The 14,343-nt window shown below is 42.2% G+C and overlaps 1 protein-coding gene across 1 annotated transcript in view; it reads left to right on the top strand.

Moving 5' to 3' along the window:
- The first annotated feature begins 35 nt into the window (after window positions 1-35).
- The window catches only part of NVL (nuclear VCP like), a 65,894-nt gene continuing 51,586 nt past the window's right edge, over window positions 36-14,343 (top strand). Inside the window, exons 1-10 of the mRNA XM_044432972.1 lie at window positions 36-336; window positions 2,587-2,660; window positions 3,882-3,934; window positions 4,340-4,436; window positions 6,477-6,525; window positions 7,626-7,901; window positions 10,424-10,550; window positions 10,701-10,777; window positions 11,403-11,537; window positions 13,137-13,238. Of these exons, the coding sequence (XP_044288907.1) occupies window positions 274-336; window positions 2,587-2,660; window positions 3,882-3,934; window positions 4,340-4,436; window positions 6,477-6,525; window positions 7,626-7,901; window positions 10,424-10,550; window positions 10,701-10,777; window positions 11,403-11,537; window positions 13,137-13,238 (1,053 nt within the window). The 5' untranslated portion in view covers window positions 36-273. The remainder of the gene's footprint in view (window positions 337-2,586; window positions 2,661-3,881; window positions 3,935-4,339; window positions 4,437-6,476; window positions 6,526-7,625; window positions 7,902-10,423; window positions 10,551-10,700; window positions 10,778-11,402; window positions 11,538-13,136; window positions 13,239-14,343) is intronic.

The following is a 14,343-nucleotide window of genomic DNA, read 5'->3' as shown; positions in this document are numbered from 1 at the left end:
CCTCTGTGGATGGGACATAGGTGTCCTAACTAACGCCCGAGTAGAAATCTTAATCCACCGCCTTGTTGTGCCTTTTTTCTCGGCTGCACTGAAACCAGGAGGTGTCTCACGGAGCGACTCGAGTCCCAGCGTTTGGAGAGGCGGCCCACAAAGCGACGCCGACTTTTCTTGTGCTCAGGCATTCCTAAGGCAACCAAGATCTCAACCTCCTCGGCTCGGAAAGGCGGAGCCTCGCCTTTGCTGCAGGTGGAATGTGGAGTGTTGGGAGCTGCCATGCGGAATCGTGGAGGAAGCTACCCAGTCGGGGATCCCAGGCTGAAGCAAAGAGTCAAGCAGGTGCCGCTTCAGCTCCCTCTCTCGCGATTCTTCTGAGGCGGACATAGACTTCCCTAGTCGAGTGCCGTCCAGATTTCTGTTATTCTAGATTTTCCTATTGATCTTAACCTGCAACGGCCAATGGTCAATGGTACTGGGTGTTGTAGCCCAAAATATCTGTAGAGGTTCAGGTTGGGAATGTCTGGATTAGGCTGTGGCTCGGCTGTCCGTCTTTCATTTGGATCCAGTCTGGGGCTGAGCTCCAGAGCATTTCTTCCATTTTAGGGCTTAGCCTTTGGATGTGAAGTACAGAATAACGTACTTCTGAGCGTCACTACCGTAGTCCAGCAACCATGGCTAGCTTTTATATATCTAGCGCTAGAAGAAGCTCCGCAAGAGTAGTAATTTTGCTCAGCTTGCGAGGGCAGTTACGCTAGAGTGAATTATTCTAGCTAGTTCTAGGATAAACTTGCAGTCCGGTTTAATAGCTATGTTTACTTCTTATGAGTTCACAAAAATGCACTTAAAGATGTGGTTTAGAGCTTATAGCCCAAGGCTAGGCATGGGGTTCAGCAGTGAGCCCCATAGCTTGTTAAGCCTTCTTATGTACAAGGTTGTAGACCCACAGCTCAATTTTATGTGCTTTTATAACGATCTGTTGTCTTACGACTTGTGTGAGCTTCCTCAGGATTTGTGAAATTGGAAAACTGTGTAAATTTTATTCATGAATAAATAAATATGAATAAGATTTGGAACCAGAAAAGGAGAGCAGAAGGGCAGACACAGAAGTCCAAGTTTTATTGTGGCTTGTAACAAGAACTGCAGTAGGGACTATAGTAAGAGTGCTCAGGAACTGCATGTAGCGCTTTGAGTTTATCTTGCGGCACACCGCCTGGTACTCTGGGTGCCTACAGGCTCCCATTTGCTGCTCCCTGCCTGCAGACGCTTGCAATACTCAAACATCTGACATTTATTATATGTTGAGAAAGTCTGGCCAGCCCTGGACTATATCTTAGAATAACCTTCTCCAACCCAGTGCCTTCTGGATGTGATGCACTGCAACTTACATATTATTCAGTGAGCACTTAGACATATGGCAGGACCCAGGTTAGAGAATGCCAGTTTAGCACAGTGTCCAAACACAGCCAGTGTGTGAGTTCTGAGTGCTGGAGAGTTCCATTCAAATCTTGTTTTAGTTATACATCTGCAGTAGAGAAGCAATAATACTAGCTTACCTTACAGGTAAATTCTAAGGATTACTAAGATAATGTATGTTGAAATGTAATAAATGCCCAAATGTGAGGTATAGAAATGGTAAACATTACTGTTGGGTCCACCTGCAAATTGGATGAAGCAGCACTTAATGATATGCTTGGGATGAAAAGACCCAAATCTAAGGTCATAGTATAGACTACATATCCCAAGAAATATGCTAGTTTAGGATGCCACTTCCTCTGTTAAGAGATTGTAATATTCTCGGTGTTCTTTGTGTTTGCCCTCTAACAGCTTTGCAATTAAAATGAAAGGCTATAAGTATGAAATCCTTCATGCTAATTCAAAGTTGATTATTAGACAAAAGTAAAATAAATGGCAAATAACACAGCATCAGTATTGGGAAGGGGTAGGTTCTTGTTTAATATTCATGTTTATTGAACATATTTCAGTAAATGAAAATGGTGGGGAGTGGCAGGTTGAAGTGCTTCCTTGTAAATATGGTTTGGTTTTAGACTTATATATAGTAGATTTATTGAAATCACTTGAACTTTAGTTAGTCATTACTTGTGAGCCTAGATGTAACTGTATATCTGCATTTATGTAAGTGGTTGGGTTTCTGTTGGAAATGGCTGGCTAGTGAATCATCCATAAACGAATATGTTTGCAAGGAAACCCTCTAGTCTGCTCTTTTTAATTGGCTGGCTGTTTTACCAGTTCCTTGCAGGTAAGCATCCTAGCCTGTTACTTCAACAGCAAGTAGGTGTTTGGTTATATTTGTGAGGAAGGCACTCTGCCTGTGTTGATAGAGGCATTTCCCTCTATTTCTGTGTTATGAGAGGCTTGAATTCTCTCAACCCATGGATCTGCTTTATAAGGAAAGGCATATGTTACAACTCAGGTTTGCAGATTCCCACACTGGTTATTACAATGATAAGGACATATAGTTTGTCCTTTCTTGTGTTTGACTTGTTAAAAATATACACAGTTGTCTTTTGCATACATACTAATGCAGAATATAAATACATTTTTAAAGCATGCAAAAATATTTTATTACAGTACCTGAGCAGTAATAAATGTGGCCAGTATGTCGACATTGGAATTTTGGCAGCAGATCTACAGAAAACTTACAGGTAAGTAAGATATAATTCCTCTGGTTTATTCAGAGAGAGAGATAGTGTATGACCTTTTTTTGCACATAATGCTTAATTGTGGTTTAGTATGTGGTTTAGTATAAGCCCTCCTGCAGTCACTCGTGCTATGCAAATCCGCATAAGCCATCATGGTGCATTACCATAATGGGTAACCTAGAAGTGCCAAGAAGTCATGGTAAGCTTGTTGTGGTTGCTCTCCTTCTCCCTTGTCCCCACAACTTTCCTCCAGACAGGAGAGATAGCAGGAAGGAATGAGATTCTTTTCTTTGACAGCTGCAATTGGAAGCCAAGTAGGCTCACCTGGCTGTTGAGCTGCAGTAGCAGGGGTGTCCGATCCACTGTCAGGCAAAGGGAGGTGCTGTGGAAAGGAACAGTGCTGCTCGGCTGCTTGCCTAAAGGAAGTTCCCAGTTGCAGGTTTGGGGTGGGCAATCTTACCCTTGGAGTAAGCCCCATTGGGTAGTTCTGTGTAGGATTGCACTATTAAAATTTCTGAATATATCCTAACAGTTGAAAGGTACTTGGTAATTGCGGGTAACATCCCTTTGCTACAAAATGCATTTTACAGAAATCTTTCCTGATGTCTATCTTGACTTTTAGCAAGTTTTTATAGAGCTGTTGTAGTATATGCTGCTGCGTCACAAATTATAGGTTCCATCTATTCCAAACTAGAGGGGCCCTTCAGAGCTTAACTGGTACCTACTTTTCTCCCTTCTCCTGCTTATGCATTTCAAGAAATTAAAAGGTTAAATGGAGATTCATGCACTCATTTCCACCCATTTTCATTTCACCTGGTGCAAGTTGCCTTCACTCTGGAGCATGGGATTAACTTGCATTGGAAAAGGAGGGAGGAGGACATGGGAAGTGTGAACAAACTTCCTGTTCTCCCTTCTCCAAACAGCTGCTCACACCTGCATAGACCTTTATTGAGCCCTAAAAGGCACCTCCACATGCAGGTGATGGACTCGTAGTAGACTGGAGAATGAGACTTCCTTTTAAAATAAAGACTGCCATTTGTAAAACAAATTTTATTTTTAAAAATCTCAGTTTTTAAACTTTCCTTGGTGTCATCTTGGACACCTGTGGGTTGGGCAGGTTTTCTTCTTCTGGTGTTTGCATTGCATTCTGTTACTATATTAATAATGTCGTATATGCAAATAAAAGCCATCAGTGATTCTGATGTGTTCAAAATTGATTTTCAGTGCTGATTATGGACGAAGAAAAAGAAATGCTTTTAGAATACAAGTTGAGAAAGGTGAGTCTGTTACTGCTATGATGGAAGTCATTTTATTAAGCATAGTCCAAGTTATACATGTTTAGACTAAAAAAAGGGCCAGCAACTCCCAGCATACCACTGCCAGCTAGGAGTTACAGGCCTCTTTTTTATCTAAAAGGGTATAGGATTGTATCCTTAGATATTCCCCTCTGCTTCATCCTGTGCACACATACATATCCTAGTAGCTGCTGCTGGCTTTAGCCCTGAGACCACTATGGTCTTATCATTCAGTGCAAAGGGATTCGCTCCTCAATATTTGCACAATACTGGGACTGTTTTTGCTTTTTTGTTCAAGTAGATGCTAAATGGACTTGTGGAGTTCTTCTTGCACATCTTAGGGAGTAAAAACTGCAATTTCATCTGTGCTAATGTTTTTTTCTGTAGTTTTTGGTTTAATCAATGATGAGCTAAAGACAGAGGCTGTAGCGGCTCTCGAAGATGAACATCTGGCAAAGAAAGCAAGACTCAAAAAGGACGAAGAGTAAGTTGAAGTTGATTAATTCCAAGTGTTGCTACTTTTCATGAAGGACTTTGTAAATTATTTGGTCCAGTGCATTACACAGCACATTCTCCTAATGATTGGTTGTGTCCAATTATACACCCTCCTGCCAATGCAATGGCTTTTGTAATCAGAACTGGAAAGGGGGAATCACCTACCCCTGCGTTCGCCTGCACACCCACAAAATCTGCTGTAGAAGGTTGGGAGAGCTGCGATGAGGTTTTCATTTCCTCTTTCTTCCAGTTTCAGAATTAGCTAGGGCTAGCATTCCCTGGTAGTGGTGTTTTTGTTAAACAGAGTCCCAAAAATGTCTTCAGTTCCTATTCATGGTTAGGAGATTCTGCAGTGCTATATCTGCACCAGGCCACCTCTGCTCTGAGTGAATGTAGATGTTTTAATTTTCTGGTATCCAGTACTGTGAGCCATATTGCTTGCTTCCACAGCCTCTTGAAAACTATCTTCATTTAAGCCGCCACTTAGGTGAACTGTGCTGCTATGAAAGTAATACCTGGTGGAGGCACATGCTTGTCCAAAGTGGGATGAGCCAGTTGTATACCAGCTTATGGTAATGTTACTGCTCGCTAACGGCACTACACTCCTATGTAGTTATTAGCATGAATATTTGCTTATTTCACAACAATGACCTCTAGAATTCTTCCCCTTTGGGCTAAGCAGAAGGTCTGGCCATAAGAAGTGGTGCAACATCAGTAAGCGATAAGCCATTGCTATATCTTAAATCTCTTATTTACTTGAGAATGTTCCCTGCCTGATCACTCTGGTCTCTGGTATGACCACAATTGGAAGGCAGAAGAAATTTGGGGGCCCTGATGAATATACTCTGGCACTGCTGGTGCTGCAGCGCTGGTGACATCACCTCTTGCTCTGCCACCAGTGTGCTCTTGCCCGCTGTCGTTCAGTTCAGTGGCATTCTTGGGTTGGTTGAAAATTGAGATCTGAGGAGGCCTCATTGGTCATCCCATAACCAACATGGTGGTGGTAGGTAAGGGTACATAAATGGGCATTTAAGTAGTGGCACTCACCTTCTGGAACACTCTACCACATATGGTCCAAGAGGTGGAAATGATGGTTAACTTTAGGTGCTTCTTGAAAACTGACCCGTTTATTCAGTTTCCTTCAGTAGAACTCCATTCTACTCTTTGTAACATCTTTAGTTCACCACACAGTGAGTTCTACTCTCAGTGCTCATAAGCCTCTGAACTTGGAGACTTAGGAGCATCTTCTGTGATGTGGAAAAAACATTATTGCTGGCAGTCTCTGCTTCCCCACTCTGCAGGTCAGCTAGATGGCCAATATTGGCTGTCTGCTGGCAGTGACTAGGGAAGGAGGCTGGAACACCTCCAAGATACTTGTATATTAGCAGGCCTGATCTCCTCCTCACTATGTTTAACCTTTCTCTGAGGTCAAGTTTCTGACCTCAGAAAAGCAGCCAGTGTGGTTCTTTCTGTGCCAGCTGCTCTGGGAAGGGATCCAACTGTGGATGTACAGCTCCAAGGTGGGGAGTTTTTTTTCAAGCCTCAGAGCTGAGAATTCAAAGACTCCTGTGGCTCTCTACATGCTGTTTAGCTTCCACAGGATTGCTCCATTAATATAGTTATAGTTTACATTCATTTTAATACTTTATTTTATGTATTTTTCATGTAAACTGCTTAAAGATCCTAGGAGATCAAGTGGTATATGATTAGTTTAAATATACACAAAATAAATTTTGAAGGAAATTTGTTATTCAGAAATGGCCTTTTTATAGGAAGAAGTTGTTTCACATGGTTTTGTTAGTTTTCAGTAGTATAAAGTTGAATGTGAAGGTTCTGAAGTTTGTTTCATTAATAGGAGAAAATAAACTGGTGTGATTTAAACACAGCTTTTTCAAGAGCTTCATGGAGATCTGATTCGAGGGAAAATGTTGTACCAGTTGTACAAATTGTTGTACTTGAAAGGAACTGTGTTAAACTTTTAATCTGGAGTTGTTCATCTCTCTCTCCTCCACACCTCATGCTCTCAAAGTGAGTCAGAAAGCTGCGTGGATACCTCAGACACTGACACAGATCTACCAGTAAGTGTTTCTCTGTCTATGACAGTTCTAATAAAATGCACCTAATGTTGTATTTAAAATACAATTTATCCTTCTGAAATTGAGTGATGAAATAAACATATGTAGCTTCTGCCCTCTAGTGTCATGAAGTGGTTTTGCCTCTGAAGTATCACAACACAGAGAGATTATAGTTCAGATTCTGTCACGTCCAGCCAGTAGCCTTCCTGTCAAGGTGTATCCCGAATTCTTACTCTTTCTGTGGCATGCAGCACTCATGCTGCAGATGAGCCACCCGTGCCATTCATTTATAGTCCTTCCTTCCTATTCGTCTGTGTGTATGTGCGTTTCAAGCTGCAGCAGGGCTTCCCAGTTGCATCCATCTGCAGCATTGTCCAGCCAAGGGTGGCACTATGGCAATTTCATGCATACTTGGCTGTCTTACCAGATTTCTTGCATCAGTGGAACAGTGGAAAAAGGACTTTGTGCGCAGAATCTCACTGAGCTATGCTGGAAGAATGGATTTCTCCTCCCAGCCTGTTGGCCCCTTTTGCCCTTCAGATCTGCTCTAGAGCATCGGGAGCATTCCAGGGAAGCTCTGAGGGGTGTGTGGGAGGCTGCAGTGTGAGGAAGACACCTGCAAGAGGTGTAGGACATCTGCTCACACAGCTGGGTTGAACCCTGTGCGTGAAGCTCAGATTCTCTCTCTGTCCTATTTGCAAATAGTCCCCGCAGGGAAATAAGAGCAACAGTCTCATGCAAGAGTAGGTGCATCTTCCTGCAGAGTGACTCAAAAAGCTACTTTCTAGCTGCCTCTATATACGGCAATACATTTTACCCTGAGGTTAGCTAGGTGGGCATGATTACTATTTAGCATTGATTAGTATTCATTTTGTGTTTAATGCTGACTTAATGTTTTATCTTGTCCCTATTTATTTCATTGTTGTTGTTATTTCATCTACCCGTGAATTTGAATTGTTCTTGTTGGGAATCGTTATGATTGAAAAGTGAGCTTAAAATGAACTAAAATGCATCGTTTCATATTTTCTGTATATAATTATATTCAAGCATACTTTGAACAATACTCTGTGTTTTTTTAAAAAAATCTCCTGTTGTCTCTTCAGCCCTCAAATCATATGAACGTGTCTTTGCTGACCTTATACCGGAAAGGAAATCCAGATTCTGCACCAGCATCACCTAAGGATGTGCTGACCAAGTCCGACTCTCCTTCGCATGGGACAATAGCTGGATCAAATACAGTTCTCCCCCGAGTACCACCTGATACCAGGATTTCAGAAGGTGGATGGTTTATTGATAAAACCCCAGACAGAAAAGAAGATAACTTTTTTATTGATCTTTGTGCTGAAGAAGAGAGTGATGGGTCTAAACAAATACCTGAGGTACTCTTTTTAGCACTTCTGTGGCTTCCTTCATTTTACTTGTCCTATCCAAAAAGATCAGGATCAATATTAGCAACATAATATTATGACAGAGGGAAAGTGTATGAGGAGCCATAGCATGCTGGGGATTCCCCAGTTGGAGGGCAGAGACCTCTGACCTCAGAAGGAGGAGTTGCAGACCCTTGTAGCTGGTGCAGAAAGAGCCATGCTAGCTGCCCTCTAAGGTCAGAAAATCAACCTTGGAGAGAAGAAAAGAGGGTGTTACAATGGTTTGGGAGCAGGGGAAATCAGCAAGGTCAGCAGATGAGTCATTCTGAACCTCTGTCAGCCTCCTGCCCTCCCCTCCAAAATGCCATTGTTCGGCAGGCTAAAAAGCCTACCTGGCAAAATATCCAGGTCAGGATAACGGGAAAATGAGGATCCCCTCTGCCACTCCTTCCATCCTGCTCTGGGTGCATGGAAGCCTTGAGGTGTGAGGGCTTCTGGTCATTGAGAGTGATTGATATGATTACATTTTGAAGTGTACATCTACAATCTACCATAAATCATTTTTAAACTATATTATCATAGAAACTAAAGCCTAGGAAATCATATAAAAATAGTGCTGGACTAGGAGTCAGGAGTTGTAGATTCTAGTCCCCATTCAGCCTTGAAACCCACTGGGTGACTTTGGGTCAGTCACTGCCTTTTAGCCTAACCTACCTCACAGGGTTGTAAGGATAAAATAGTGAGGAGAACTTTGAAGTCACCTTAGGTTCCTTGCAGGAGGAAGAAAGCAGAGATATATATGCAATGTAATAATAATTCAGTAGATTTATTATTAAAATAAATAAAAAGATTAAAATAAAACCACCAATAGCACCTAATAAACCTAGATGGTAAACCACTAGTAGGGATACAATGGTGCAAAGAGAGAAGCACATAAACAGTTGCTAAGTGCCTGGGAAGGGAATAAGGCCTACCCAGTCCCAAAAAGAGCATCGTAAAGATGCCGGGTGAGCCTGGGTTGGACAGTACACAGGTGAGGCAGTACCACTGAGGAGGTCCTCTCTTGCAGCGATCCACCTTGCCTCAATGGCAGGGGCATCAGGAGGAGTGTCTCCACCAGCCACCTTAGCCTACAGGTGGCATATGGGAAGGCATTTGATTGGGTTTCTGCCTTCAGGAGTAACCCTTTCCAGTAGGCCTTTTAACTTGCTATTCATTGTATTGCCCAGTTATATCCAAAGCTGTTTCGGTCTCGGTGCTTATCTTATACATCTCTTGTTTCCTGCATGGGAACAAGTGAGCCATGGTTTAAAGTTGGTGGGCAGAGAAATCCTGTTGTCCAAGGCACTACAGGATATGGCAGATTTTGCCTCCCAGGGTTGTAGACATTACTGTGACCTTGAGGCTGGGAATCTGCTATCAGACCATTCCCCCACTCCCAGCAGCTGCCTTTTGAGGTCACCAGATCAAGCTTGGGGGACTTCAGGAGGACAAAAGAAAGGAGGGGAGAACCGAAGAGAGGATCAGCAAGCTTCAACAGCCTCTCCATTGTTGTCTCTGCCCACCGCCAGTCAGGCAGCTAGACAAGCTCAGAAGTTTTATTTCCTCCTGCATTGCTTGGCTCTCACTGGCAGGGCTGTGGATAGTTCCCATCTATCAGTAGCACAGCCTGTAGAAATACAGTGGTACCTTGGCTCACGAACTTAATCTGTTCCAGGACTCTGGTCATGACCCAAATTGGTCTTGAGCCAAGTTAAATTTCCTCATAAGGTTCATTGTAAATTAGGTTAATCTGTTCTGTAACTATTTTTTTTATCAGAAAAATGCAAAGCAAAGTGACAACAACAAAGATCGCAGCCTTCTCCCCCTGCCCACCCTAAGTACGAGTGGGGACATCTCCCTGCCCCCCCAGCGTGACCACGATTGCGCCCCTCGTCCCTGCATGTGCGTGTCATTAGTGCGCTGGGGGGGAGAGACGGGCGCGATTGTGGGCTCGCTGGGGGGGCGATAGGTGCAAGCGTGGGCGTGCTGTGGGGAGAGATGGACGTGATAGCGGATGCACTCCTGCAGGAAAGATGGGCGCAATCACAGGCACACTTGTGCAGGAAAGATGGGTGCAATCTTGGCCATCTCCCCCCTGCCCCCAGCATGATCACAGCCATGTCCCCACTCGGGGGGGTGGGGGCGGGGAGATGGCCATGATCATGGTCACCACCCAATGCAGAGTTCATGACCTGAGTTAAAATGTTTATGAAATTTTTGTTCGCGACCCAATTTGGTTGTGAACTGAGGTGTTCGTGAGCTGAGGTACCACTGTAGTTTGTTTGCAATCCATTGACCATGGCATTCGAGTTTGAAGCTATAGGTAACTGGGGGCTTCTGTCTTTGTGTCTTGGCTCATGAATGAACACAGATGTGGCTGTTTGGGGGCATATGAGGGGCATTAATATGTCTGCATAATATATAAGGTATATGTATAAGATATGTCAGCAGTTCCGTGCCCCAGCACACCCATTGTACTGTCTGTGTTGTAGAACACAAATGATATATCCTTTCTGGAGACTTCAAGAAAAAAACACAGGAGCAAAAGATGTAAAAGGAGGAAAGGAGAATCTCAGGATGTAGATGAAGAAATAGAATCTGCTTTGAGGAAACAGAAAGGTAAGAGAGAGTTTTTCTTTTATGGGGCACTAGTCCTAAAATTGCAAAAGAACCAAATTCTTTCTTAACATTTGCCTGCATCTCCATAAGATTTGGAAGAGCAGAGCAGCCATGTTCTTATTCTTGTAATATTTCCATCATTTCCTGCAGTAAAACAGAAAGGAGTGGAGTTGCGGACATCTTCAGTGAAGTTTGAGGATGTGGGAGGCAATGATGAGACACTGAAGGTTAGATTTAATTAAATTCTTTGACTGCATAAAAGTTGTCACGAACAGCACCTTTGTAGAGACACAGTGAAAGATAAGCATCTGTCTGGTAAGAGAGAGAGTTGCTTTTTGCTGCATTAATTGTGTATGATGCTGATTTTAAAGGCTTAAGTCACAGTGTTTTCTTTGCAAAAAGAAATTAAAATTCTGTGCCAAGCTAGTCCCAATGTAGAATTACAAAAAGCTAAATTTTACAGACATGTTTATTATTTAATAATTCTATTTTTGCCAAATATAGGATGGAACACTGAAGCACTAGCCTCTCCCAATCTTTGTCAGACACCTTTCCAGATGTTGAGATTGTACTACTCATTGCTCATGATGTTTCAAGCATATTATTGTGACTTTAAGGGCCAGAAACTTGCTATACGGTGAAATTAAATGTGCAGGTTTCAGGAAACTATTCAGGCCCTAGGAAGTATTCTCTGTTTCATCTCTGTACTTGTTATTATATCACACAGCTTTGATATTAACATTCACTAAAATGAGTGCTTGAAGTATTTCCTTATTCACTTCAGCATTATTACTATGAAAGGCAGTGACTCTAACAAAAAAAAGTAGGCTAACTTCACAATTCTTGCTTTAGGAGGTGTGCAAGATGCTGATACATATCCGTCATCCTGAAGTGTACGATCATTTAGGAGCTGTTCCACCTCGAGGATTTCTCTTACATGGACCGCCAGGATGTGGAAAGACATTACTGGCACAGGCAATTGCTGGGGTGAGGCCTCTTGCATATCTTCTTCATTCTCTGTCTTTGACTATATATGGCTTAAACTGTAAAACCACAGGTATATTTGTATGTTTGCAAGATTGGTACTAGCAGTAGCTTTGGCATTTGAGGTATTGCAGAGCGTGCTGTAAAGCTAGAGCATTCTATGGAATGCTTTCCCCAGGGGTATCCAACTTGGCATCTTGCCTGTATATGTGTAGACATCAGATTAGACTTTCTTCTTCCAGCAAGACATTTAAGTCACAATCCTGTACATATTTAGTTAGAAAAAAGTCCTACAATTCCCAGCATACCCCAGTCAGCATTGCTAAATCCTTAATATTTAATCTGTTGCTCTGAGTATTAGTGTCACGGCTGGTTCATTAATCTTTTAATGATTTAATAGATCGAACGCTTGGGGGGATCTTGCTTCCCGCTGGCTCATATTTTGTTGTGTCATTTGTGCATAAGTAGACTTACAGTCTAGTCGTTCTATACCATTCTCAAAATCTGGCTAGTCAGAGTCCTCAGATTTCAGCCTCCTGCCTTGTAAAGTTTTTTCCTATAAACCAAAACATGCTTGTGGTAACAAAAGTATATAAGTGTAGTTTTGTGCAGTACTTTTGTGACATCAAGGAAAGGCCTCCAAAAAGGAACAAAAGAAGGTTAAACACCTCATCTTTTGAAAGCCAAAAGTCTGATCCAAAATACTCCAGCAAACAGAATTAAGGTCTATTAGGAAAGGATTTTTTTATTCTGGTTTGAAGTTTGTAGGCCAAACTAACTGTTATGCAGATGAAAGGTCAATAGCTCAAGCATTGTTTTTCAGGTGTTATTGTCAAGATTTCTTAAGCCTAAGCATAACATTACCTGTACTTTCCGAAAATTATTCTTAATGCAGATTGAAACCACCTAGGGAGAATCATTCATTCACAAGGAAGGCCTTTCATAGGCAGCATTTTCCTTGCCTGAGGCACTTCTTCTTGTGGTAACAAAAGGTCCCCAGACATGAGTAATACTAGGTTTCATTTTAACACAGGATGTTAATACTGTATTTATTTTTTCTGCACCTGCCACTTGGGTGGTGTATGAACTAAATAATCAAACAGCTGGCTACCCCACAGCAGTAACATTCTCAGTGCTAGATCTAGTGGGAACACTGTGGAAAGCATCCTAAAGCTAAAAAAATATGTGTGGATCTCTTATCATACTTTGCATTAGGCTGCCCACTTCTTTTTTTTCCTGGGAAGTCAAAATTTAGGACAAATATTTCATTCAGAAGTTCTCATCTGTTTCTTCCTCGTGCAGGTGAGGCCTCCTAGAAGCTCCCAAGGCATTTTCTGGGGCTTCCTCCCTGGGCACCTATTGCAGCTTCTTAAGTGGTACTGCACAAAGGAGTACAGGCTGATATTGTCATGAGTTTATTATCCTGCATGTGTCTTCCTGTTCATTGCCTGCTGAGATCAGGTTTGACATTACTGTCGCTCTTTTTTCCCAGCCCCTTCCCCCTAGTCCAGCTTTTTACTGCACAAGCCTCTATCACTCTCCTGAACCTTGGCAAGTGTTTTTCCTACAATCATCGTCTGGGTTTTGTTCTTGTTGTTTTAGGAACTTGAACTGCCAATGCTCAAAGTAGCTGCTACTGAGATTGTGTCTGGTGTCTCAGGAGAGTCGGAACAGAAGCTGAGGGAGCTGTTTGATCAAGCTGTGGTGAGACCAGCAGGAAAAAAAACCCTTATTACTTCACATGCTTCTTGGCAACTCAATTAACTTTGATGTGCAGGTCGCAGTCTACATTAGCTTGAGTTAATATGTGCTGGATAGCTCTTATGGAAATTTTTCTAGACCTAGTTTCTCTTTTGTGCACTGAACTGTGGTTATGAAAGGAGAATATAATTAGTCAGGCCAACTAACCTCCATTCTTCCTGTGCTTTGCCCCAGTTCTGCTTAGCATCTCCTTGGCAATAGCAGAATCTTGCTATCATTGCACAGAAACAACATTTTAATGCCATCATAGCCTTCTAAAAACATAAGATAGGCAAGCATTGTGATCACACAGCAGCCACCCAGCCATCTGGAAAATCCACAAGTAAGATCCAGTGGATCCATGTGGAAATCCACAAGTAAGAACTATGCTTTCTCCACCCAGTGGCAGTAACTTGAGGATACAACCACTTGGTTAGGGCATGTATACCAGCCTTTACTAACCTAGCACCACTCAGATTCCATGCTGGTTGGAAAGAATGGGAATTTTATTCCAACATATTTGGAGTATGGCATTTTGGAGAAAGCTGTCCTACACAATTGTCTTTGCCTTTTGTTTATTGCAAATAAGCATTATTCTTTACCAGTATATTATATAAAGGGAATTAGGTTTGCTCCTATCTCAGCATGTAGTAGTTAAGTATGCATTTGCTCTGCTAGATTGCAACCTGTTTCTGCCCACATGGGGTGGGGTGGGGTGTATAATGATGCAGGAATTTGTGCTTGGACAAAGTGGAAAGGCTTTTCAAGGTATTGGCTGGGAGGTCGTGAGAGGCAAGACCAATATTGTACGTTTAAGAGAATTATGTAATATATAAGTGTATACCTTTGCTTTCTAAGTTCCTCTCTCTGTATTCATTAATAATATCATTTTTATTGCAATTACATACCCTTGAACTATTGTCCTTTCCTACATAAGGGCATTTTGGTAGTGCCTGGTAGGTGGCACAGTTCTTCCACATTTGGGAATATGCTTCATGATATTATGTGAGCGCCCTGAGAGCAAAGTCATTTGTAAAGTAATAGAATCACTTGTATAAAAGTAAAATAG

The sequence above is a fragment of the Varanus komodoensis genome, unplaced genomic scaffold (assembly GCF_004798865.1).
Source record: "Varanus komodoensis strain SLA01 unplaced genomic scaffold, ASM479886v1 scaffold1, whole genome shotgun sequence".
NCBI lineage: Eukaryota > Metazoa > Chordata > Lepidosauria > Squamata > Varanidae > Varanus > Varanus komodoensis.
Note: the sequence above shows the minus strand (reverse complement) of the source record. Positions and strands in the feature narration are given on the sequence as shown.